This window comes from Sphaerodactylus townsendi, linkage group LG06 (genome assembly GCF_021028975.2).
Source record: "Sphaerodactylus townsendi isolate TG3544 linkage group LG06, MPM_Stown_v2.3, whole genome shotgun sequence".
NCBI classification, from domain to species: domain Eukaryota; kingdom Metazoa; phylum Chordata; class Lepidosauria; order Squamata; family Sphaerodactylidae; genus Sphaerodactylus; species Sphaerodactylus townsendi.
The window spans coordinates 90,544,175-90,568,153 of record NC_059430.1 but is presented as its reverse complement, the minus strand read 5'-3'; the positions used below and the strand labels follow the sequence as shown (position 1 = coordinate 90,568,153).

Genomic DNA, 23,979 nt, shown 5'->3' with positions numbered 1-23,979 from the left:
CCCAGCACATATGCCCTGGACTCATATCACATGTACAACTCTGGGAGTCATGAAAGAAAATATTGTTTTTATTTCTGATATACTATAAATAAATTATGCCATCTTTCAAGAACTGGGGGAGGGAGAGGGATGCATGCCTCCTTTTCTCTCTCTCTCTCGCTCATGTTGCATCGACATGCGGTCTGCTCCATCCCAGCTCCTTTCTATGCCACATGGGTAATGTCAGAAGCTACTGACTGTTTGAGAGGCACCCACGTTCTGTAGCTCTTCCCTGTGCCAGTGTTGATGTTGGGCAAAGATTAAGATGTGGACTAAGATTGTGGATTTCTGTTTTTTTTTGGGGGGGGGCATACTTTAAAAAAAATCTAGTCAGCAGATCCATCAACGTGAGAGGTGGTAATAGTATAACTCTCTACTAATGGTCTAGCTTTTTTTGTAGGAGCAAAATATATGCATGCTATTTCAAGCTTGTCCTCTGAAGGGGCACAACCCAGAAGTCTATTGTGAGTAGGCACATTGTCTAAGCAGGAAATTCTGGGACGTGCAGGATTTTGTTGGGCTTATATAAAGTGGTCTAAGAATTGCTTTTAGGGCAGTGACTCCTTGTGCTCATGGTATCTAAATGATGATGGTTCTTGCCAACATTGCACTTAGCACATCTAGATCTCTTTTGCAGTTGAAAATGAGCCCCTTATACACGCACACCCTTGACAAAATCCCATCCACTGGGGAGGGCCTCCTACAATTGCAAGAGGCTTTGGCCATCCCAGTGCAGCAGTGAGAACAGGGGTCCCCAACATGGTGCCTGGTGACAACTTTCATGATGTCCACCGTATGTTTTTTAAAAGTGGGTGGGCCAGGTGAGGCTGTTGACCAGCAGGGCTTTTTGAGTTCTGTTAGACCAGGGGTAGGGAACCTTTAACACTCAAAGAGCCATTTGGACCCGTTTTCCACGGGAAAAGAAAACACTTGGAGCCGCAAATAATTTTTGACATTTAAAATAAAGATAACACTATATATATAGGGGTTTTTTAACCTTTTACTCCGCTCATTCTGAGAAGCGCATGGATTCTCCAATAGGGCGGGCGAGAGGGGAAGCCCGCGGCACAGCCCAGCCGACTGTGGACAGTTGGTGCGCCCGCCCTGCTGCCTGCAGGGCAAGCAAGGATGGGGCCGGCGGCTCAGCTGGTGGAGCCACAGTGCAAGGGCAGAAGAGCCGCATGCGGCTCTCGAGCCACAGGTTCCCTACCCCTGTGTTAGACTATGCAGAATTTAAAAAGTTGTGTTGGTGGTAGATGGCAATGTAGTGTTTGTTATATTATCTCATTGCTGTTTCCCAATGTATCTTTTAAAAATTGCCTGCACTTGGGTTCCTCTGTGTATGTTTGTCTCTACTTTGTGGGGTAGCCATTTTGTAGCTGGCTTCATCTCTATCAGCTGTTTTGTGGCTGTGACCACCATTGTGTGTTAGAATTCCAAATGTGCCTAGGGGCTCAAAAACGCATCCAAAACTCAAATCAGGTTGGCTATTTTAAATCTTGGCACACATGGCAATTAATCTTTCCATAGCCAGAGAGGTAGCAGAGTCTTAGAAGTTTCTTCTATTTATAAGCCTTGTCCTGACCCCCACTCTCCAACTCAACAAATTTTCAGCTTGTAAAGTAGAATGTAATAAATAATAGGATTAGGAGAGCGTTGGAGGCACATTTGCACAGTCGAATATGTGTTAGGTTGCTGTTTAAGAAAATAAAGTTCACACAGAGCCTTTTCATATTTTTGTAATAAGCTCTAAGCCCTCTATTGTAAAGAACTCAATTCTAGGCAGGCTAGAGTAGAGACAGCATTCTAAACCAGGATGGATTGAGAAATCGAAAACATCCTGTTCTCATGGTTGCAAGTTGGTGGGAAAGAGAAGATGGTAGTCAGAAGGAAGGAACATTCCCCAAGGGTAGTAATCTACAGATCAAAGTGTCAACATCAGAGCAGTGGATGTTGTCGGTATGGAGTCTGAGGCTAAGGGAAAGTACAAAAGGCCTTCACTTCCAACAATTAAAATATCAAATGCAGTGAAAGTTGTTAACTATTGATAAACCCCCATCTGAACTGCGAAGGCAGGGTAAAATATGGAGCATGGAAGGAATCTCATAAAACAGAAAGGTTCTCAGGCTAAAAGCAGACTCAGCACTCTGTTAAAAGCAGACTATAAGCACACTTAATTTAAAGTTTAGGTTAAAAAAACGTTTTGGCCTGGTACCTAAAAGAGAGTAGAGTAGTAACCTCAAGGGGCCTGGCAGTTCCTTAGGAGAGGTGCCACAGCTGAAAAAGCTCTGTCTCTGGCTGGCAAGCTCAGTCTTGCTGCTGTATAACTGATATGCCTGCCCCCATTCCCCACCCATCCTTAGAATGCCCCCAAACCTTCTAGAAATGTAGTGATTCCTTTTGGATCTGCTTTGGATTTCTGTCCACACTTTTCTCCTAGCCCTGAACCTACTTTGTGATGAGTGCAGACTCTGCCTGTGCATTGTTTTATAGTCTTCTTGTAAACCTGCTTGGATGTTCCTTGGTGAATCATAAATACAAGTTTGTTGTTGTGTAGAATGTAGTGTGTAGGTTGGAGTTATGGTACCCTCACTTGGATTCTGTTTTGGATCTTGCTATGTTGGCAGATGGCAGGCATTTGGGAAGCGTGAGGTTGCCGGTGCCCTCTCATTCAGTTGCCCAGGAATGCCAAGCCTGAACAAGCTTCTCTTGTCTCCTTTCTCTTGGTGTTCAGTCAACAGTGGTAAATGTGATAGTGCTGAAGTCACATGTCTCTTCCTGAATTCTGGTTATTGTCAAACTGGGATGCAGAAGGCTTGAGGGTGCTTCACTGTGGTATACTGGGGCACCTGGATCTCTCTCTTCCCTTCCCTCTGATTTATACTTTTGATTAGAATTTGTTGGAGATCCACCAGTTTTCCTTTGGGTTTCAGCTTGCAAAGCACCATAGAGCTGGTTCACTGATGTAAGTACACCTCTCTCTGTGGACAATATCAAGCACAACTTGGAATTATGGAGAGTGCATCCCACATGTCCATGAAAGCTAGCATTTCCAGTCTGCTTCAAGTGCTGCGCTTTTCTGCACAAGGACCTGGCCTGTCTCTTGGCTCTCGATGATGCACAGGTCCATAATGCTATTAAAAATACAAGTGGGAACCCTCAAGAACTTGCAGGGGCATTGTATCCCCCCCTTCCATTATTCTTTCTCTCTTTCTCCCTCCCTCTCCCTCTCTCTTTTTCTTGCCTTCTTCCCACCAACACCCAAACTACACTTAACTGCCCCCTGTCTGCTTCCCCTTCCCACCTATGGCACAGTTGTGTAGTGCCAGCCACTGGGCCAGACCCATGGTAGGAAATTTTCAAGAAGTTGTGGGGGGGAGGCACATCACTTTTTCCTGTATTGCTTTCCCCCCGTGGTTTCCTTTTCTCCTCCTTCTGGCAACCCCCATATATTGTCTCCTCTTTTTCTGCTTCACGCTCTCCTCAGCCCATCATTAACCTATTTATTCTTTATCTACCTTCCATCTTCAGCTATATTTATTTTCTCCTTTGATTATACCCTTCTTTTCCCCGTAGCGTGACCCAAAGCAGCTTACATTATTTATTTGTTCTCCTTTTATCATCTCAACAACCCCATGAGGTAGGCTAGGCTGAAACTTTGTGACTGGCCAAAATTGCCCAGTGAGATTTCACAGCCAGATAGAGATTCAAACATGGGCCCCCAGATATTACTTGGAAATACTAACTGCTACCCCACACTGGCTTCAGTAGGGTATCTGCTGTGAACAGTAGCTAGCAGCAAGGTTTAGCTGAGTCATGCAAGTCAAGTGATATCAAGTCATCCAGTGACTGCTGCCAGGTCTGGCCCCATGAGTCCTCCCTCAAAGGCCAAAACAGGCCTTTGAAGGACCCTAACCTCTACCCATGCATTTCTACTCAAAGAAACCCAGCCTGGAAGCTGGTTGCCTAGCAACAGCCACTGCAGGAATACGCTACTTGAAGCTGTTAGTGTATAAATGGTTGTGATGATTGTCTTTAGAATGATCAAAAGCCATTTGAGTGGTGTTTGGTGTCCCACTACTTCATCACCAGATCAGGGATGCATTGCCAACAGGAAGGGCTGGTGTATATGAAGATCATTTTCAGCAGCCGTTGTGTGACAGGAAGGACCTCTGGTCTCAGAGAATTAAACCCTTCTCTGTATGTGGGGTCCTTCTTGTCCTCTGAGCTTAATCAGAGAACTTCACAGACTGCATAGGACTCCTTCTGACACTGTGTGATAAGTGTAATAATGTGATAAATATAACATCCTGCCTTAATGCCATCCTGGTTTAGAGTTGTTTTTTAGGGATAATGAAGAAATTGGTTGAAAGGAAGCAAGCTAACATTTTGAAGAGCACCCCCCTTCCCTCCCCAATCGCTGGGAAATCTGAAGTACATTAAATCTTGGGTGAGGTCTGCTGGCCAAGTTCACACATGCATTAGAATGGGGGTGGTGGCAATTATTGTATCAATTAGACTGCAAGTTGGGAGCACTTTTTAAAGTGCTCCTGTGAGTTTACTTTTTAAAGTCATCTTCTCAAGCTGGAAGTTAACACCCCTGTCCCTTATGTTTCTACTTTTTTTAAAAAAAGGGGACCACTTAATATTTCCCCCTTCCAGGGAAAATTGCAAATTAAATTTTAGTTCACTTAAGGACATCTGTGGCTGGTTTTTCAAGATAAAAAGCTTCTTTGGAAGGGCACAACTTTGAGGGCAGGAATCAAAAAGGGGAGGGATGCCAAATCCTTTCTTTCTGGGCCATTTTTCTGCTCCAGCTAATCAACAGTCACTTTCCTTCCCATGGAGTTCCAGATACTTATCTAATATTGTGAGCGTGATCTGAGTCAGAGCGAACACACTTAAAAAAAAATCCGGTGGTGTTCCTTAATATATAATATCGTGTTTTTCTTTCTGCTACCTGATTGAAATGTTCCAGTGTATTTTAGCAGCTAACATATTGATGTATGTCTGTTGAACTCTGAATATTTAATGGCTCGCAGCAGAATGTGTGAAATCCCTGCACTGGAAATGTTGTGCTTGAGGTATCAGCTGGTATTATGGGAACAGGGCTTGTTCCAGGTTTTGGGAGACCCTGGGCAGAGAATGTCCAGGGGACCCCCATGCCCACTACCAGGTCCTTTTTCTTGCCCATCCCCCACAATCCCCATCACTTACACACGGTTCTCCTGCCTACTTGCGAGCCCTCTCACCAAGGCAGTAATAGCTGTCCACACTGCTTGCATGTCTGTTCCCTACTGTTGCTGGATGGTGAGTGCAGCTAGGTGTGCCACTTCTGTGGCCCCCAGGAGTTCTGATGCTTTGAGCTCCATCCAGATGCGCCTCTCTGCAGTAGTGCTAGGCAGCATAGGCATCTGTTAGCCCAGATGACAAAGCACTGACAAACAGACTGGAAGCATGTGAGTGCAGACATCACAGGAGATGTGTGAGAGGGGAGTCAGCAGCACTGAGCCCCATCAGAAGCCAAGGGCCCTGGCAGCTGTCCCACTTCAAGGCATGCTGACACTGGCCCTGCACGGCAGCTTGGTTGTCGCCTGTACCAGTTAGTTTTTAAAAATAGCATAAAAATGTTATTGGTGGGGATAGGTGCGGGCTTAGTGCAGCTCTAAGGTCTGTGTGATTTTAAAAAACTGTATGTAGCAGTTTTGTTAGAGTAAAATAATTCTGCAAAATGGTTCACCATTGGCTAAAGTACTAGAGTTAATAAAAAGCATAATATAGCAAACAGCCTAAAGCACAGGCAAAGAAGGCTGACAATTGCCAACTGAAAGAATATTTCAAATTCCTGGAAGAGTATTTCAACTTCTGAAGCAGAAGTGTTTCTGCTCCAAATCGGAGTCCCATTGAGAAAGGGGTACAGCAGGCTTCCCTAAAGAGAGGGGAGAGGGGAGGTGCTGTTCAGGTGCTGTTGCCCATCCTCAATGCTTGTATTCTTGGGATAGTGGGTATACATGCAGTAAAGGCCTCTGTAGAAAATCAGTGGCAACCTATTTTGGAGCCCTCTTGTTGGTGGCCTTGATGTAGGACAGGCTGTCTTTAGAAGTATGGCCTGTCCTCTTTCTCCATTCCTTTTGTAAGCAGCACAAGGGCCTATTTAGGAAAACAAAGTTTGTCTTTTATTGTACTCTGATGATCTGATCCTGTGTTCTGAGATTCCAAATACTGATTGTTATTGCATAGTCTGTTGTCATTACTGATGGCTTTAGGTATGTCAGCTGCCTTGAGTCTGCTCTAGTTGTAGTGAAGTGTGATCCTGAGTTTGTAACACACATGCATTAGTGAGCAGTGTGCTGTTGGATTCTTTGGTAATTACTCAAAACTATTCGGATCTATACAGGTCAGCACCAACATGTTGGGCCCATAAACCAACAGAAAGCCAGTAAACATCTTGCAGAACTGGCACTGCATGTTACTTGGGTCTTATTCTATTCAACAATTTTCCAACTGGAATCTTGTGTCTGGAATTGACTGTAGTTCCCGAATAATTTTCAAAGCAGTGAACATATTGAACATATTGGTGTAATCTAATTTAAATCATACAGCCACCATGATGCAGTGGTTAAGAACAGCACACTGTAATCTGGTGAACCAGGTTTGATTCTCGTCCCCATGTTCACCTCAAGTGCCTACTGGGTGACTCTGGGCCAGTCACAGTTCTTTCAGAACTCTCTCAGCCCACATGGAGGCAGGCAATGGCAAACCGCCTCTGAATGTCTCTTTGTCTTGAAAACCCTACAGGGTCACTATAAGTCAGCCGTCACTTGATGGTACTTTACACCACCAATTTAGAGCATGTAATTCTTTTTGTCTGGAAAAGTACAGCTTTCTGCCTCTTTCACTTTCTTTTAAACCAGGTTTATTTATAATGATAACTTCATGGTGCAGTTATATGATAAATAAGTTTGCGTGAACCAGACTTTAATATACTGTGAAGTGTTTTGCAGTAAGTTTTATGCTTCTGAATATAAGCAACTGGTGGCAGTCTTCTCTTCCATGAGGAGGAGGAGGGGGAAGCTTAATTCCTAGTTCTGGTGAGGAATTAATAGTGTTGGTCAAACATTTGGTTTTAAAGTGAGGCCTTTTGAAGGTTCAGTCTATGCCTTGATAAGGACAAAGAGTTCTTGCTCTGCTGTCTGGTTTTCCCTGTGAGAATCAACTTTTGTCCTCATGAATTATAGAGTCCAGTTAAAACACTGCTAATAGTAAAAGACTTGGCTCCCATTAGTGTCACAAACCCAGTAGAGTCTGGATGTCTGCAGCTGAGGTCCAGATTGCTAGATGTTTGATGATTTCAGAGGTATGCAAACTGTGATGTGGAGATTACTCATAAATAGCTTTAGAAAAAAGCTGTGATGTGAGGAATGAATATGTTTCAGGAGACATGGGATGGTGACAGGAATTGAGAGTTTGCTAAAAGACATGGAAAAATAATCTTCTCAAAAGCCTGAGAAAATTTATGGCGTTCTGGAGGTAGATTTGGAAGGAGGGGCAGGTTCCAAAATGTTCCTCCTCCCCCTGATCTCCAAATCCTTGCTTGGGAAGCGTTCATTATGACTCCTTTTTCCATGTCCTATCAAAAAGTTTGACTGTTGGGCCAAAAGTAGGCCTCTGGGAATTGGTAGTCCAGCCTGGTTTGTTTTTCCTGTCACTGTTCTGTCTGCTGATCTTTCCAGACTCTCGTGGCCATAAGTGCACCCCACTCCACTCAAGCTTTTGCTCTTTTTGAAGAGTTTGCTCAGCTTCTAAAGTGTGTGGGGATGGGTGGGTGTTCTGTTGATTTTCCCTCTGTACTGTACCTCATGCTGTTCTGGACAGTCTCCTGGTCCTCAGGAATGGCCTTCTGGTGGGTTTATCCTCTGGGAAGTAGAAGGCAACAAAGTTCTCTCCTACTACCATGCTCCATTGGCAGAAGTACTGGATCCAACCCAGAATCTGTTCACCTCATAGTCCACTTCAGTAACCTCTCACCATAGCTACAAGGTCTCCTTAGATCTCATCATCTAATTTGTAGAATTGAGGATTTTCCAGTGGTGTTTATAATGCCAAGTTGTCCTGTAGTGGGGGGTACAGTTATGGTATTCTTTGACACTGAATCAGAGGTAACCAGCTAATTTTACGTGTTCCTTTTTGTTCCATGGAAATCATGGAAATGTTGTGTAGCCTGCATGCAGATCCTTGCATGTGGCAATCCCTCACTAGTGTATTTTGTGGTACGAAAGCACCCTGAAAAGCTCAAATCATAAAATACATGGAATAGTCTTTGTGCAAATAGCACCAAGTTGTTATTTTGCATATGGAAACAATGCCATAAGTCTTGATGAATCCCAGGCCTCCATGGCACCTAGAAATTTCATTCTGGTGCCTAGTAATTACAATAAACTCAAGCACGTAAGAGGTGTTGGGAGTGGGGGCAGCCAAGCTAAGAATTGTCTTTGTGCTTGAAACATTGACAGTGCAATCCAAATCCCAACATGCAAGGGGTGGCCCTGTTGCTGTACTCCTTCCAGAGGACTTTTAAACAGCATGGGGAGGCAGCTAAAAGAGAAAAAACCCAGCTGCCTGGAAGCCTTCCATAGGACTTAATGAAATTATGTCACCTGCGGCATCTCTGGCCCTAAATCCCAGGTTGAAGCCCATTAAAGTTTGCTCCACTCCTGGGAATGCCCCTACCCATCCCCACGCCAGCGTCCAATCAAACACCAGCGTTCCTCCACGGCAATGAGTGTGTGGAGCTGAGGGGTTCATGGCTGCCGGCACCTGTGCCCTTTCTGCCGGTGGGGGTGCCCCTTGTGTTGGCAGAGGGGGCAAACACATTGGTGCAGCATGGTGCCACACTCACAGTACATTTGCCCCCTGATCTGAATTGTGCTGCCCATCTCTTACCCTGAATGTCTCCAGCAGATGGTATCTTCTCCCTGTCACCTCCCCAGGCATTACTGGAGTAGACTGGCTAGTTTCAGAAAAAGAGACTCCCTGTCCTCTTTGTTAGGGATGAAATAGATCAGTGGTTCTCAACCTGGGGGTTGGGACCCCTTTGGGGGTCGAACGACTCTTTCACAGGGGTCGCCTAAGACTCTCTGCGTCAGTGTTCTCCATCTGTAAAATGGATAAATGTTAGGGTTGGGGGTCACCACAACATGAGGAACTGTATTAAGGTCACGGCATTAGGAAGGTTGAGAACCACTGAAATAGATAGTGCAGGTGTAAAAAGGTATAGTGTAACATACATATTTCATTAATATACTTTAAGGAAGGAAAATTGGAGCTCAGAAGAGGTAACGTATCTTGAGCATGCTGTCTCTGAGATCCTAACAGTTCTTGGAGTGTATTTGTAAATTAATCCCTGGTTTCCGATTTATTTATTATTTTGCTTACAGTTCTGAGGTTGTTCAGCTAAATGTAAGCTAAATGTTAGCTTTTGTTATAACAAGCCAGATTAGCTTTATATTTCTTTACATGCCACAAAATTTGTCTTTGCATTAATTCAGTAATAAGCAACTGTGAAAAGAGGTTAGGGATTGTGTAGCAGTAAGTAGACGTGGTCATTAAAATAAAAAACCTAAAATAGATAGATGTGTCTGGCTCTTCCATTTTTGGCTGGCCTCCTACATCTGCGGAAAATTTGTACAGGCCTAATTTACATAGTACCTCTTAGTTTCTGTGTTAACAATGTTAATTAGATCAGGGAGTGAAACAAAGAATTAAGGTGGCAAAAACACTTTTCAGAAACAGTAAATTATTGCCTTTTGGAAACAAAATCACCCAGGCGGAGACAGACTTATATCTCTGTTTCCATCCAATCTCCTACAATCACTGTTGTGAAAGAAATCTTTTGGGAAGTGGATGGGGGATCTTCGGTAACTTAAACAGGTTCAACGAGTCTGTCTGTAATTTGATTACTTCAGAATCTGCCTTTGGGAATTGCCTGCATATTTATCCTCTTGAAAGACAAGCAAGGAAAGCTTGTCGCATGTAGTATGGTCTGGACAGATCTGTCAAAAATATATTGAACGGGCCTGTCTTGTTTAGAGTATGCAGTAAAGGCCAAACATCTGTTTTGTGGGGCTAGATGCAGTGGGTTGATATGCTACAGTTTTAGGTGTAAGGGAGAGAAAGCCAGCATACAGATGTCTCTCATTAGCCATCTGTCACTGTCTTCAGTAAGCACAGGGTGTGAGCTTCATGAAGCGTTTCCCCCCTTACTGTTCACATAGGGAACTGAAAGCTGAAAGTAAAACACCCGGGGATGCTGAAGTGAAAGTATATTAATTAAAACTTCCTCTTTTTAAAAATAAATGTTATGAAGTAGATACCAACAAAATATCAACTACACAACAGTACAAACAAAAGAACCACTATTGTAATCTTATATCCAATATAAAAGATTATGCCATAAAGTTATGATAACACAACAGTTACAGCAACAAAAAGGAAAGAGAGAAAAAGGGAGGAGTGTTTCCCTCTAAGATGGCTGAGACTTTACATATTCATTTCTAAACTAATAGACCCCTCAGATGTAACTATTCAGTACCTTGTTTAAAATTTTCATGTAGGCTTGCCAATATTTAACAAAAACCTTTAATGAGCCATGCTCTTGAAATGCTGTTAAATTATAAAACAGTTCCAAATAATCTTGGTCATCTTCCGTTTCCCTCCCTTGAATTAGTCTAATCTTAATATTAAACGTTGAAGTAACAGTATAGTCCTTAATTTATCATATTATGTATCTAAAGAAATTTCTAGCACTTGGGCTTATTGCTTTACATGCCACTTTACATTCTAGCTGTAAATTGGCTCCCGGTGGAGTTCCGGGTCATCTTCAAGGTGCTGGTGTTGACCTTCAAGGCCCTACGCGGCCTGGGACCCTCGTATCTTCGAGACCGCATCACCCCATATGTCCCTGCACGGCCTCTCCGCTCGGTGGAGGCCAATTTATTAGTGGTCCCTGGCCCCTCAATGATGCGGCTGGCCTCCACGCGGGCCAGGGCCTTTACGGCCCTGGCCCCAGCCTGGTGGAACACTCTACCTCCGGCTGTTCGGGCCCTGCGGGGCCTTGGCGAGTTCCGCAGGGCCTGCAAAACGGAGTTGTTCCACCGGGCCTTTGGAGGGACCAGCCGCTGATATGGTGCCCCCCAGTTGGCCTTTCCATCTAGGCCACCACCTAATATGACTCGCCGCTCTCCTCCCCCCTTTTTTCCTGGGGAGAATTTTAAAGTGGGGTTGGTCGGACGCCTCTACTATTATTATCATTATGTTTGTATCGCTGTTTTAAAGATTTTAGTAATTCATTTTATTTATGCTTGTGCTGTACACCGCCCAGAGCCCCTTGGGGATGGGGCGGTATAAAAGCCTAAACAATAAATAAATAAATAAATAAATAAATAAAAAATAAATTAATAAGTTTTTGTTTACAATGGATGTTTTCATTGATAAATAATTTGACTGATACTAGTTCAGTAGTAGGACTTATTGATTCTTGAGTTACTTTAGCAATCTTTGCAAATACTGATCTCCAAAAGTTTGCTATCACTGAACATGATTACCTAATATAAATGGAATGTCCTTTGGGAGTTCTGAATTGGCATCCATTCTTTTGATTGGTCCAAAAAGGGAAATTCCTGCCCCCTGGGAGTCCCATAGATATGGATGGTCAGGTGGCTGTTTGGTCATCAGCCTGTCCCATTTTATTTATTTATTTAAGGAGATTTTTGTGCCACCTCTTCAGAGCCTTTCTGGAATTAAATTAGTGGCATAATATAAAACAAGCCACTAAAAACAAGCAAAGAAAGGTTTTGCCACACTTAGGCCGTTTCCGCATGGCCAAAAAAAGCTGGTAAAAGGACAGTAAAAACAGCATTATAGGTGGAAAGTTCACATGGCTGTAGCTGCAGAAACAGCACTGCAGCGATGCGGCAATGCTCTAGCAGGCCCACAATGGTTTATTCGAAAGTTGCTCACCAAGTGTGCCTTTTCAACAACGGCACTCTGCAGTCAGCGTTGTGCGAAGCGGTCGCCAGGAATTGGTGCCGCAGAGCCCACCCCCTGCAATGGACAAACCTGGTGCCGAACGCTCGTGATGTCTACTCTGAGGGGGGGAAAACGCCATTTGCAAAGCCCATGCGAACACTCCGTTGCTGCAGCATTGCCAATAACACCGACAACACAATGCTATTATTGGCTGTGCAGAAACGGCCTTAGATACCCACTGGGGAATCCGGAAGATGCTCTGAGGTTTTGAATAAATATTAGATAGCAAGCAATTCTAATTGGTAGCTTAAGCCTTTTGTGATGTCATCCTGCTGGACCTTGCAAAAGTTGGGATCCAACACCAAATCTGTCCTACAAAAGATTCACAGTTCAAAATGTACTTCAGCAGCTTCTGTGGGTGAAATGGCTGGTTCTGCATTCTGCTGTTCTTTAGAGTCCATGCTGGAAGCAATGTGCATCCCTCCCATTGCCATTTAAGGGGCTCTGGGGACTAAGCTGAACCTGAAGAATGCCCCTAGTACTCTCAAAATGTTGAAAAAGTATCCTCCCCTAAGTAAAAAAAATAGGGACAGTGATTTTGGGGGGAAAGGGGTTGGAAAATGAACACTGTCCATGGTAGAAGAGCACAGTGGAGCATGTGATATTTTACTTCTGTTCTGATGGAACTGTACTTTCCCAAGACCACATAATGAGTATAAGATCTGAACAGGGTATTTCCTGAGTGGCAGCTTAGCTCTTTAGCTGCTGCACTGTGCTTGCATTCATGATGCAGGTATAGATGCTCAATATAAATATTGGCAGAGTGGTTCTCTGCAGAGAACTCACCAGGGAATATGCGGACTAATGCAGATTTGCTTGTGTGTATCACTTTGTACTTTGTTACAGTTTAGAATCCGAAGGCCATACTGGGAGAAAATTCAGCCTTCCAGTTACCCTGTGGCAATAACTTGGAACATAAACTTCAAAGTCAACCTAGCAGGCTCCCTATACAGGAAGTAGAATCAAGGGCAGAATGTAGCTGCTCCCAATAAAATTCTCTAGGATACATGAGCTAGAGCAGGGGTGGCCAACCTATGGCACTCCAGATGTTCATGGACTACAATTGGCCATGATGGCAGGGGCTGATGGGAATTGCAGCCCATGAACATCTGGAGTGCCATAGATTGGCCACCCCTGAGCTAGAGCATTAATTTATGTAATGATACTTAGAGAGCCAGTGTATGGTGGTTAGAGCGTGTGCCTAGGATCTGGGAGATCCCGCTTTGAGCCCCCACTCTGCCACAGAAGCTAGCTGGTTGACCTTGGGCCAATCCCATGTTTTCAACTTCACTGGCTTGTTGTAAGGATAAAATCAAGGAAAGGAGATGAGCTGCTTCCGGTGCCCACTGGGGAGAAAGACAGGGTATAAATGAGTAAAGAATTTACCTGTGATCAAAGCATCATATAGAAACAGAAAGTTGTCTTGAATACAGAGCTCAGTTTCCTGAGCATTCCAGCACAATATCATTGTTGCTTTAAAACTGTAAGAATATGAGCACTATCTGGTTAAATCTTAGAAGCGTCAGAGCGTGTGTTAGGGGGCTGAGGAGTTATGGGGACTTTGGTATTTGTTGTGATGAGCAGAAGCAGAACAGTATAGGCAAACAGTGTGTATTATAATCTACCTTGAATCTTAGTGAGAAAGGTCAGCTGTAAATTAAGAGGATGATAAAAAATGTACAATTTGCTTGATAGCAGAAGTTGTGTGATGTCGCTCAGAACTTTCAGGGCTGCCTTACTAACTTGCTACACTTCTCTGGATCTGTGGGGTTGGGAAGTAGAGAGCAAAATGTGGTGAGCAGGCTCTGGGTGGGGAAGGGGCTGAGACCTCTAAGTAATATCATACACACAACATTAGCAAAGCAGCAGGAAACCCTGGCCTTGCTGTCTTTCTGGTTGCCTTTGATTCTTCTTTCTGATTACTTCTTCTGCTTAGTACTTTGCTCCTTCTCTGTTTGGGCTTTGAGGCCTGTTTGTAGTTGAGGAAGCAATCAAGCCTGTGTCTCCTCCCCTCTTGATCTCTTTCTCTTCTGTCTTGATCTCCTTTTGACCTGTGTATTTTTAACCTCTCTCTGGGTTAAGCTTTCAGCAAACTGTATTGTCACAGGGTACTAAGAGAAAGCAAGTGATGATCACTTCTGGGATATGTGGAGCAGTTAGTTTTGATCTTGGGATCCTTCAATGCTTTGCTTGAAGAATTTTTGAAGTTCTGGGGACCTTTATCAGTGTTGAAATTTGCTGCAAGACAGATCTTTCTATAATCCTGAAAAAGGCCCTAGGTTTGAAGAAAAATGTAAAATCTAGGAGCACCCCCCCCCCATGATAAACAAAGAGCATGTAGCTTTTAAGCAATAGATTCGTGGGTGTTGCTAGGCATCCACCGTATTCCATAAAAGGGGTCTCCTGTTGTAAAAATACATTTGGACAAGCTTTCTACAAAGATGTATGCAAACCTCCCCCAAAAAACACTTTATTTCAGTACAAAGAGCTGCTTTACCAGTGTTTACAGCTACATGTTGTTAGATATTCTTCACATAATGCACAACAATCACTCGGGTTCAGTCTCGGCACAAGTTACAGTTTCTGATGGCAAACCACACAGAATCTGAAATCCATTTTATTCAAAGAATGAAGATTGTAACTAGGCCAGTTCATGGCCACGAAGGGCCCAGGTTAACATGGACTATGAGTGCAAATGTGCAGCTGAATTTTATGTTGAGTGTAGCCTGATCCAAGGACTACTAGTGAAGCAACACTATTAACAAGATTGTTACTGGCTGTCAGGGCTTGACAGTTGGCAGGCACCTGGGATGCTATGAGCCTATGACCATCTTGTGGAAGCTCAGGAAGATCTGATCCGTACTGGATAGTAGCAACCTCTGCCCTCTACCCTGATTTCCAACAATGAGAGAAAGCTGGGATATCAGGGTAATCCAGTCAAAGCTGTCTCTGTGTTTTCATGGTCTGGTTCCAAGGAACTCTAGCATAGGGCTGCTGAACAATATGGTCCCTTCTGATATCAGCAGTGTTGACAGATTCTCAATGAAAGCTGTGGAAATGGCAGACATTTGTGCAGGTCCTTTCATAAACTATTTGTACTCTTTCTCCCCTGCCCCACCAAAAGAGGCATTTTGGAGCAATATCACTGCTCCCTTACAATACAAGCATTTGCAAGTATATATTCCCACTCGGCAGAATTGTAGATTCTCCTAAATTCAGGTTTGCCATGGCATATGAAAGGAGGTCTGGAATTTGCAGGGCATCATGGGTGGATGTTGTGCTATTGTAGCAGTCATTTGTGTGGCTTAGACATACCAGTTGTGAAGTGCCTGTAGTGCAACAACAATTGTTCAGTGTCGGATAATGTGTAGCGCAGCCTTCACTCTGTTTTCTGGTGCTTGTTCCTGCAGATACTTTTTGGGAAAATCTTTCTAAAATGACAGTAAGGCTATCTAGAATGATTATACGTCAGTTCTAGCCCCAAGTATGAAATTTGTGCATGAGGTGTGGCAGTTGCATTGAAGCATTTGTAAATGCATGAACGTGAAGATGCATTTTGCACACTGCTGCAGGTGGGGCTCACTGTCTTCTAGCATGCTCTTGACAACTCAGAGTTTTGTGTTTTTCTTTGTGGTTTTAACTCAAAGAGAAAATTTCCTCTGCAGCAGTCTTTTCTGTGCAGATTGAAAAGTGAAAAGGAAATGCAAAGTAGGTGAACACAGATCTTCAATGAATTTGGACAGTTTTCCTGGGTGTGAAAATAGGTGTGTTTACAAAGACTGAAGCATTTCTATCTTAATTTTGGGTGAAGGGAATTACACATACTTCTGAGTGAGCATTATACTATTTGGAAGTGAGATCAGTGCAGTCCAGTGTGCCTTTCATGTATCTTTAAAATCTATGGTGCTGACATCAGAGTCAATGTGGTCTGGATCAGGATGTATGTTTCCTAATTGTGACAAAATATAACCCTGTGGGGCAGAGTGGTAAGCTGAAGTACTGCAGTCCAAGCTGTGCTCATAACTTGAGTTTGATCCCAACGGAAGTTGGTCGCAGGTAGTCGGCTCAAGGTTGACTCATAAGAACATAAGAACATAAGAACAAGCCAGCTGGATCAGACCAGAGTCCATCTAGTCCAGCTCTCTGCTACTCGCAGTGGCCCACCAGGTGCCTTTGGGAGTTCACATGTAGGATGTGAAAGCAATGGCCTTCTGCGGCTGTTGCTCCCGAGCACCTGGACTGTTAAGGCATTTGCAATCTCAGATCAAAGAGGATCAAGATTGGTAGCCATAAATTGACTTCTCCTCCATAAATCTGTCCAAGCCCCTTTTAAAGCTATCCAGGTTAGTGGCCATCACCACCTCCTGTGGCAGCATATTCCAAACACCAATCACACGTTGCGTGAAGAAGTGTTTCCTTTTATTAGTTCTAATTTTCCCCCCCAGCATTTTCAATGAATGCCCCCTGGTTCTAGTATTGTGAGAAAGAGATAAAAATTTCTCTCTGTCAACATTTTCTACCCCATGCATAATTTTATAGACTTCAATCATATCCCCCCTCAGACGTCTCCTCTCCAAACTAAAGAGTCCCAAACGCTGCAAAGCCTCTCCTCATAAGGAAGGTGCTCCAGTCCCTCAATCATCCTCGTTGCCCTTCTCTGCACTTTTTCTATCTCTTCAATATCCTTTTTGAGATGTGGTGACCAGAACTGAACACAGTACTCCAAGTGTGGTCGCACCACGGCTTTATATAAGGGCATGACAATCTTTGCAGTTTTATTATCAATTCCTTTCCTGATTATCCCCAGCATAGAGTTTGCCTTTTTCACAGCTGCCATACATTGAGTTGACATTCCCATGGAACTATCAATTAAGACGCCCAAATCCCTTTCCTGGTCTGTGACTGATAGCACTGACCCCTGTAGCGTGTATGTGAAGTTTGGATTTTTTGCCCCTATGTGCATCACTTTGCATTTTGCTACATTGAACTGCATTTGCCATTTCTTAGCCCACTCAGTGAACTCTGACTTAGTTTGCTATTGTGTTAAGGAACCTGTTTACCCCAGGCTTGCCTGTAATCTTATGTGCCGTTACAGGCTTTAGCCTGGGTCAGCAATGCTTTCTACATTGGTCAGTTAGGACAGTCCCTGTGCAAAAGAATCAACGGGCATCAATCTGATGTTAAAACCACAGTGTTCAGAAATCAGTAGGGGAACCTCCCAGGACATGCTGTGGCTGAATTAAAGGTTATTGTTCTCCTTCACAGGTAGGTTCCAATGCTAGACTGTTGAATTATTCATTCATAAATCTGAGACCATCTTACTTCCCACCCACCCCTTGATCAACAGGGAAATTTTTACGTTACTGAACTCCCTGTAGATGCTTATAGCATTTCTACAGTTGTACGTTTATCCACTATTTCATTTTCATCCTGCATTAGGTTTGATGTTTTACTTGGCTCTTCATGTCATGCTACACTGCAGCTTTTATACGTTCCAAAGAGACAAGTTCATAAAACCTCATCTGAATGAAGCCCTACAGGTGTCTGAAAAAGGGAAAGTTAAATACTTTGTGATAAGAATCATAGATCATATGTTCAGATAAACAGACAATTCCCATCAGCCTCTGTCAGCATGGCCAATTGGCCATGCTGGTAGGGGCTGATGGGAATTGTAGTTCCTGAACATCTGGAGAGCCGCAGGTTCCCTACCCCTGCTATAGACGTTGCCGCATTTTCAGTAAAGGCGTTGAAGATCCGAAACCTTCAAGTCACTCCTGATTAATTTTATGGATAATCAGTGTAAATTGTTTTAACATTTTCTTTTCCCTAAATTGACCCATGCAGGTAGTTTTATTTATTTCTATTTTATTTTTTTCCATTAATTTATTTATATGCCAATAAAAGGTGCTGTTGTTATTTGGTTCTTGATAGAGGGTATCGTACACCTACTCTGGGTAAACACATTTACCAGTGGCTTAGTGGTTAAGAGGTGTACTCTGATCTGGAGGAACCAAGTTTGATTCCCCACTCTGCCGCCTGAGCTGTGGAGGCTTATCTGGGGAATTCAGGTTAGCCTGTACACTCCAACACACGCCAGCTGAGTAACCTTGGGCTAGTCACAGTTCTTCTGAGCTCTCTCAGCCCCACCCACCTCATAGGGTGTTTGTTGTGAGGGGGGAAGGGAAAGGAGTTTGTAAGCCCCTTTGAGTCTCCTATAAGAGAGAAAAGGGGGATATAAATCCAACTCTTCTTCTTCCTCCTTTGTTTGGATTTTTTGTATATCGGCCTCTTTGCTGGGTATCCACCCACACTATGGCTGTACACTTCTGTGCATCTGAGGAAATAAGGTCACAAAACCTCAAGCTGAAATCAAGTTGCTAGCCAGCTCCAGGGTTTACTTATTTATGTAGCCATTTATGTTCTGCATTTCTGTCTGGTAGGAATTCAAAACAAGTTACAACATAATTTCCTTCTCCCTTTAATTCTCCCGCCACCAATTCCTATGAAGTAGGTTATTCTGAGGGAGAGTGACCAGCCTTGGCTCACTCATGCGAATTTCCATTTGAAGTGCCTTCTCACCCCTCGTGTAACTGACTGCCTGTCACTTGAGGGGCAATCAGAAGAGCCAGCCTGAAGGTGCTCTTATATCGTGTCTCTTCTGCTGGAATAAAAAATGGTAGTGAGTTACTTATTGCTAAAATAATTTAGCTTAACTACTTGGACGTGGTGGGTTTAAACAGGACGAGGTGACTGAGTGTATGAACTGCCTTCTCTTTGAAAAATGCATTTGAAGTGGCTTCAGGTGACAAGAAAACTGCCTGTGATCATTGATGCCTCCTTCCCGTGCATAAATTGTTTTCTGGTTTTGGGCGCTTAAGTGATAAACATGCAGGTGTGAATCAGTCTTTCTGTGCTTTCACAGAGTTTTTCATCAAAGCATGTTAACCTTGATTATTCTCTGGATTTTAAACTGCTTGTTCCCTCTTTCTTATATAACAGGAACCAGAGGCTGGTTCATTTGTGTTGGGGCTTTTCATATGAAGTGCCTCATAGAAATAGCAGAATGCAAAGAGGGACACTCATGCTATTCTGTTTTTCCTTTTTGTTTTCCAGGATAGAATAATCAATTTAGCTGTTGGCAGCGTAACATCCTTGCTGCTTATAGTAAGTATTTGAGGTTGACAAACCTCCTTGATGTCTCTGACAGCCAATAACAATGGCTTTCCTGAATGAGAGCAGGCTTCACCAGGGTGTCACATGCTGAACAGAAAGGCTGTTTCCAGTCTCTGGTCTTCTGAGGTGTCCTGGAAGTTCTTTTTACCTGCCATGGCAAATAGCTGCTCTGTGGATTGATCTGATTTTTCTTCAAGTCATGGCAGCTAACAGTGCTTGCCACCCTTGGTGATAGTGGAGTCTGTTAGGTTAACTGAAGAAGAGATTATTCTTGCCAGATCTCCAATCTGTCATTTGGACATAGAGACTACTAGGGCCTGCCTAGGCTGGCACTGATTACTCCAGCTGGCAGAGATCGTCTGATGTTTGCTAATGGGGAGGCCAAGAGGCATGCATTCTGCCAGTGAGTCCCTCATGGGTGATCCATGGACCTGTGAGATAAGAGGAAGGAAAACCTCTTTTTCTTGCTATGAATATCTTCCAGAACCACCTTTTCCATTATCTTTCCCTGAAGAGCCGCAGATGCAGTGGTTTTCCTCAAAGAGGAAGTGCACCAGCCACTTGTGCATTTCTATTTCCTGGGGTCCAGGATTTGATTTCCTTAGTATATGGTTATACACACTTTGGTCCCTCCCGCACATACAGAATAATGCACTTTCAACCCACTTTCACAATTGTTTGCACATGGATTTGGCTGTTCTGCACAGCTGCAAAGTGCATTGAACGTGGATTGAAAGTGCATTATTCTGCGTGTGTGGAAGGGGCATATGTGACATGTTTAAAAATTTAATTGCTCCTCTCAATAGTTACCCATATTGATATTCTACTTTTGTTTCCAGTGGTGACCCAAAACGGCTAACAATGTGGAAATACAGCCAGGCATGTTGGGGTGGAGGGCAGGGATTCTGAGTGCCAAGCAGGTCTGTTGTCTGTGCTAGCTGATCAGTCCTTAGCCTGCAGCTGTGTAGCAACAGAGGGCAAACGCCCTTTGGCTTGTTCCTTTGGGCACACTCAGACCAGAGGCGTAGCAAGGGGGAAAAGTGCTCAGTGCACCAGTGCATCCTTCGCCCCTGCCCTGGAACACCCCTGCCACACTCCACAGGGGCGCGCGCACTCCCTTCCCCCTTGGAGCTATGCCTCTGACCCAAACCTTTAGTTCCTGGGAGCAAAGAGAAGTCAGTGCAGCTTGCAAGCAAGTTTTCCAAACTGGAGAAAGGTTGAGTTGCTCGTAGGTTTTGGCATCACTAAATGGCTAACAGTTACCTAGCCAGTGTCTCCCTGCTGGACCTGGCAAAGAACAGCCAAAAACCAAATTGACTGTTCTGCTCAGAGGCCCTTGGAGAGAAATACAGAAAGGGGATGTCTTGATGCAAACTCTTGTTTCTGTAGGTACAGCCCAGGCAAATATGAATCTACATAGGTAACCCTGGTAGCTGTTGAGGTGGATCCTGCAGGTGTGTTCTATTAACTGAAGTGCTTTTCTCAGACAGTGAAGGAGATAGCTAGGAGCTGGCCCATTTCCCATAGATAAGCAAGCTGTGTGTGTGAAATGCTGGTTCTTGTAAGCACTGGTTCTTTGTCATCTGCTTGAGTTTTTGAAAAAGATGGCACACTTACAGTATCCTTAAATGGTAGACATCTTGGCAGGCAGGCAGCCCCAGGTTCAGTCTCCAACAGCTCTTGTTAAAAAAGATCAGGCAGTGGATGAAGTGAACGACCTCTCTGCTTTAGACTCTGGAGAGTTGGTGCCAGTTTAACAGCACTGACCTTGGAGAACCAGTGGGTCTGATTCAGTATAAGGCAGCTCCATGGGTGTTCAGAGGTACACCTGTGTGTGCAGAAAGAATCTGTCTTCTGGAAGAAATCAGGAGTTGCTGTCTGTAAGCAACAGTCTATACGCATGTAAAATAGCGACATGAGGCTCAGTCATACTAAATGAGCTCCCATTATGGGGGAGGAGGGGAAGTCTGTTTCTTTTGCTAAATGAGATGGTGAGAAAGGGATGCCTCTAACCTTAGTGTTCTTTCCCCCAGGTAACTCTGATCAGTGCTTTTGTCTTTCCACAACTACCTCCAAAACCGCTGAACATATTTTTTGCTTTCTGCATCTCCTTGTGTAGCGTTTCAGTTGGCATTCTTGTAAGTATTACCATCCTTGCTATGCTCAGTGATTATACAACTTGCTGTAATTGGGGTGTGTGTGTATGTTATGCTCAATAGTATGGAACAGTCTTTCAGAGGATTTACACAAAGGATTTTTGGTAGCCCACTTGGACTAGACAAGTGTAGTTTTTCATGCAGCATGTAAAACCTGTTTCAAATTTTGTCAAATTTAGAACTATTGTAAGAACTGGTAACTATCTAATGATAAGATTTCTAGTCATCTTGCATTGGGAATTACCACCAGAGGTTGGTAAAGACATTAAAGGCATAACCCCCCCCCCCCTTGAAACTGATGTACGCTACCATGGCCAAAGGACGTGGTGATAGGCAGCTGCCCCCTCCTTATTGACAGTGTTTCTCTCTAAGATAAAAGAAATACCTTATGAAAATGTGGTTATGCCAATCAAGCTCTGATGCAGTTGATCTGCTGGTGTCCAGACTCTCCTTAATGAGAACCATCTGTATTCTCTCAAGTGTGAAGGATTACAGTTGGTTTGGAAAAGTCAAACAAGCACCTAACATGCATTTTGAATGAGAATATGTATGTACTGCATACTAAATGACCAAAGAATATCCATTCATGTTACCATGGGGGCTGCTCCCTCTCCACTTGTTACAGGTTGGTTTGTGTTTTGGACACTTCCATCCAGATAGTTGCTCAGTCATTGGACAACTGAAAGATGATAGTACTTAAGGGGTATTTGGGTAGGGGAAGGAGATGCAAATAAAACACATTGTTCTAGCATCTATCTGGTTCCTACTCAACCTTCAGCAGGGGAGAGAGGGCAGAATTTGAAGAGGGAGGACATCTCACAAGTCCCATTTCTTTGAACCTAATGGGAGCACTTGTGTGTGTGTGTGTGTGGGGGGGGAGACACTGAATTGGGGCCTTTGCATCACTTGGAGAAGCATGTGAAGGAACTCTTCCACAGGGCCCATCTCTGAGTGCTTCAGTGTCTAACACTGCATTTTCTCTTTCTTCAGATCTACTGGTATCGACAAGGAGACCTGGAGCCAAAATTCAGGAATCTAATTTACTATATCTTGTTTTCTATTATCATGTTATGTATATGTGCCAACCTCTACTTCCATGAAGTGGGTAAATGACTTTTACAGGCACAGCACGGACTGCCGTCGAGATTGCCTGGATGGAAGGGCTCTGGAGGTCGATGACTAACTCCAAAAGAAGGCGGTTTCTGTGAGGATACAGTCCAGCGGATACTTGAGTTTCGTTTTAGATGTATATTTAAAGGACCTTCCTATTGCCATATGAAACGACATTTGCTTCTTTCTTTTTTTAAAAAAAGAGAGTTACTAGTGCACTTAATGAACTTTTCAGCTGCACACACGTTTTCAGAGCAGCACAAGCTTTTTCCTTTTGGGAAAAGAACCTGCATCTTTTATTACACTGTACAAAAAAAGGCAGCACTCAAAAGTTTGTACCACAGTATAAATAAAAATTCAGTCTACTGATACAGAAGACAAACTTGGGTCGTGCTTGTATTAAACAGAACACAGTTCTGCCCTCCCCCCCCCCCCCCCCCACAATCCTTTAACTCAACTTCATTTACACTGACAAAGCCATAGACAGAAGACAAACTTCTGTAGAATATATTTACAGCAATAAATACTTTTTACATCCTCTTCTTTGAAGTGTTTGGAGTTCACCTCCTTCCCACCCAAGTGGGACTGTAAGTTCATCTCAGTGTCTCCTTTGAGAGCCTTCAAGTACAGACAAAATCCTGGTTAACCTGAAGCTTGTTCACCTCCCAATCCACAAAGGTATGATGGTGGAGGTGGTTTCAGTCTCTAACAGCAATACAATTCTGAATCAAGTACTGGGGCTGCATCTTTCAAGGAGGTAACTCCTATATATCTCTTTCCAACAAGCTTGCATTGAAGTGCATTGAAGTGAAAAGGTTTCTGAAAACCCTGCCTGACGCTTCCTGGGCCTATATCCCAAACAAGCAAGATTTCCCTCCTAGAAGCTGTTATTAGTGTTCTCTATCCTACCAAATACATTGGTAAAATTAGATTATGATTGAAAAATATGGTCTCACTCAATGCTGCTCTTTTTTACCTATGTATAGTTACTGTATTGTAAACTTTGTTTTCCGGAAATTCAAGACGTCCACTTTGCACAGTGGCTTCCTCCTCCCCCCACTATCTAAACGATCCACACTCCCACCATGGCCATATCTGGTTCAGTGGTGTGTGGTCTTGCAGAAGACAGATTCCACAAGGTTAACAGTTCAGCCTGCTCAACAGCAGTGGCTATCTATCCCCTTGGTGACGTTATGCTTCTGTGGCCAGCAAAAGCAGGCACTGTGTCACAAAAAGCTTGTTTTCTTTAGGTTTGGGGGTCAACAGTGTCATACCACAGATGGGTGCCACAGCACAGGGTATGCTTAATGGCAGCTCACAAGATCCTCCACATCCTTTGAGTCTTCAGAATCAGGACTGTCCAAAGAGGAACCAATTATATGAGAGTTTTCTCCATGGTGTTGCAATATAGGAT

At 43.7% G+C, this 23,979-nt stretch overlaps 2 protein-coding genes across 5 annotated transcripts in view; one reads left to right on the top strand and one right to left on the bottom strand.

Moving 5' to 3' along the window:
* TMEM243 (transmembrane protein 243) overlaps positions 1 to 22,947 on the top strand; it is a 27,395-nt gene extending 4,448 nt beyond the window's left edge. For all 4 annotated transcript variants that reach the window (XM_048500113.1, XM_048500111.1, XM_048500112.1 and 1 more), the window contains exons 3-5: positions 19,240 to 19,290; positions 21,333 to 21,437; positions 22,446 to 22,947. In XM_048500113.1, the coding sequence (XP_048356070.1) occupies positions 19,240 to 19,290; positions 21,333 to 21,437; positions 22,446 to 22,568 (279 nt within the window). In that variant the 3' untranslated portion in view covers positions 22,569 to 22,947. The remainder of the gene's footprint in view (positions 1 to 19,239; positions 19,291 to 21,332; positions 21,438 to 22,445) is intronic.
* DMTF1 (cyclin D binding myb like transcription factor 1) overlaps positions 22,812 to 23,979 on the bottom strand; it is a 31,672-nt gene continuing 30,504 nt past the window's right edge. The window contains exon 17 of the mRNA XM_048500109.1: positions 22,812 to 23,979. Within this exon, the coding sequence (XP_048356066.1) occupies positions 23,870 to 23,979 (110 nt within the window). The 3' untranslated portion in view covers positions 22,812 to 23,869.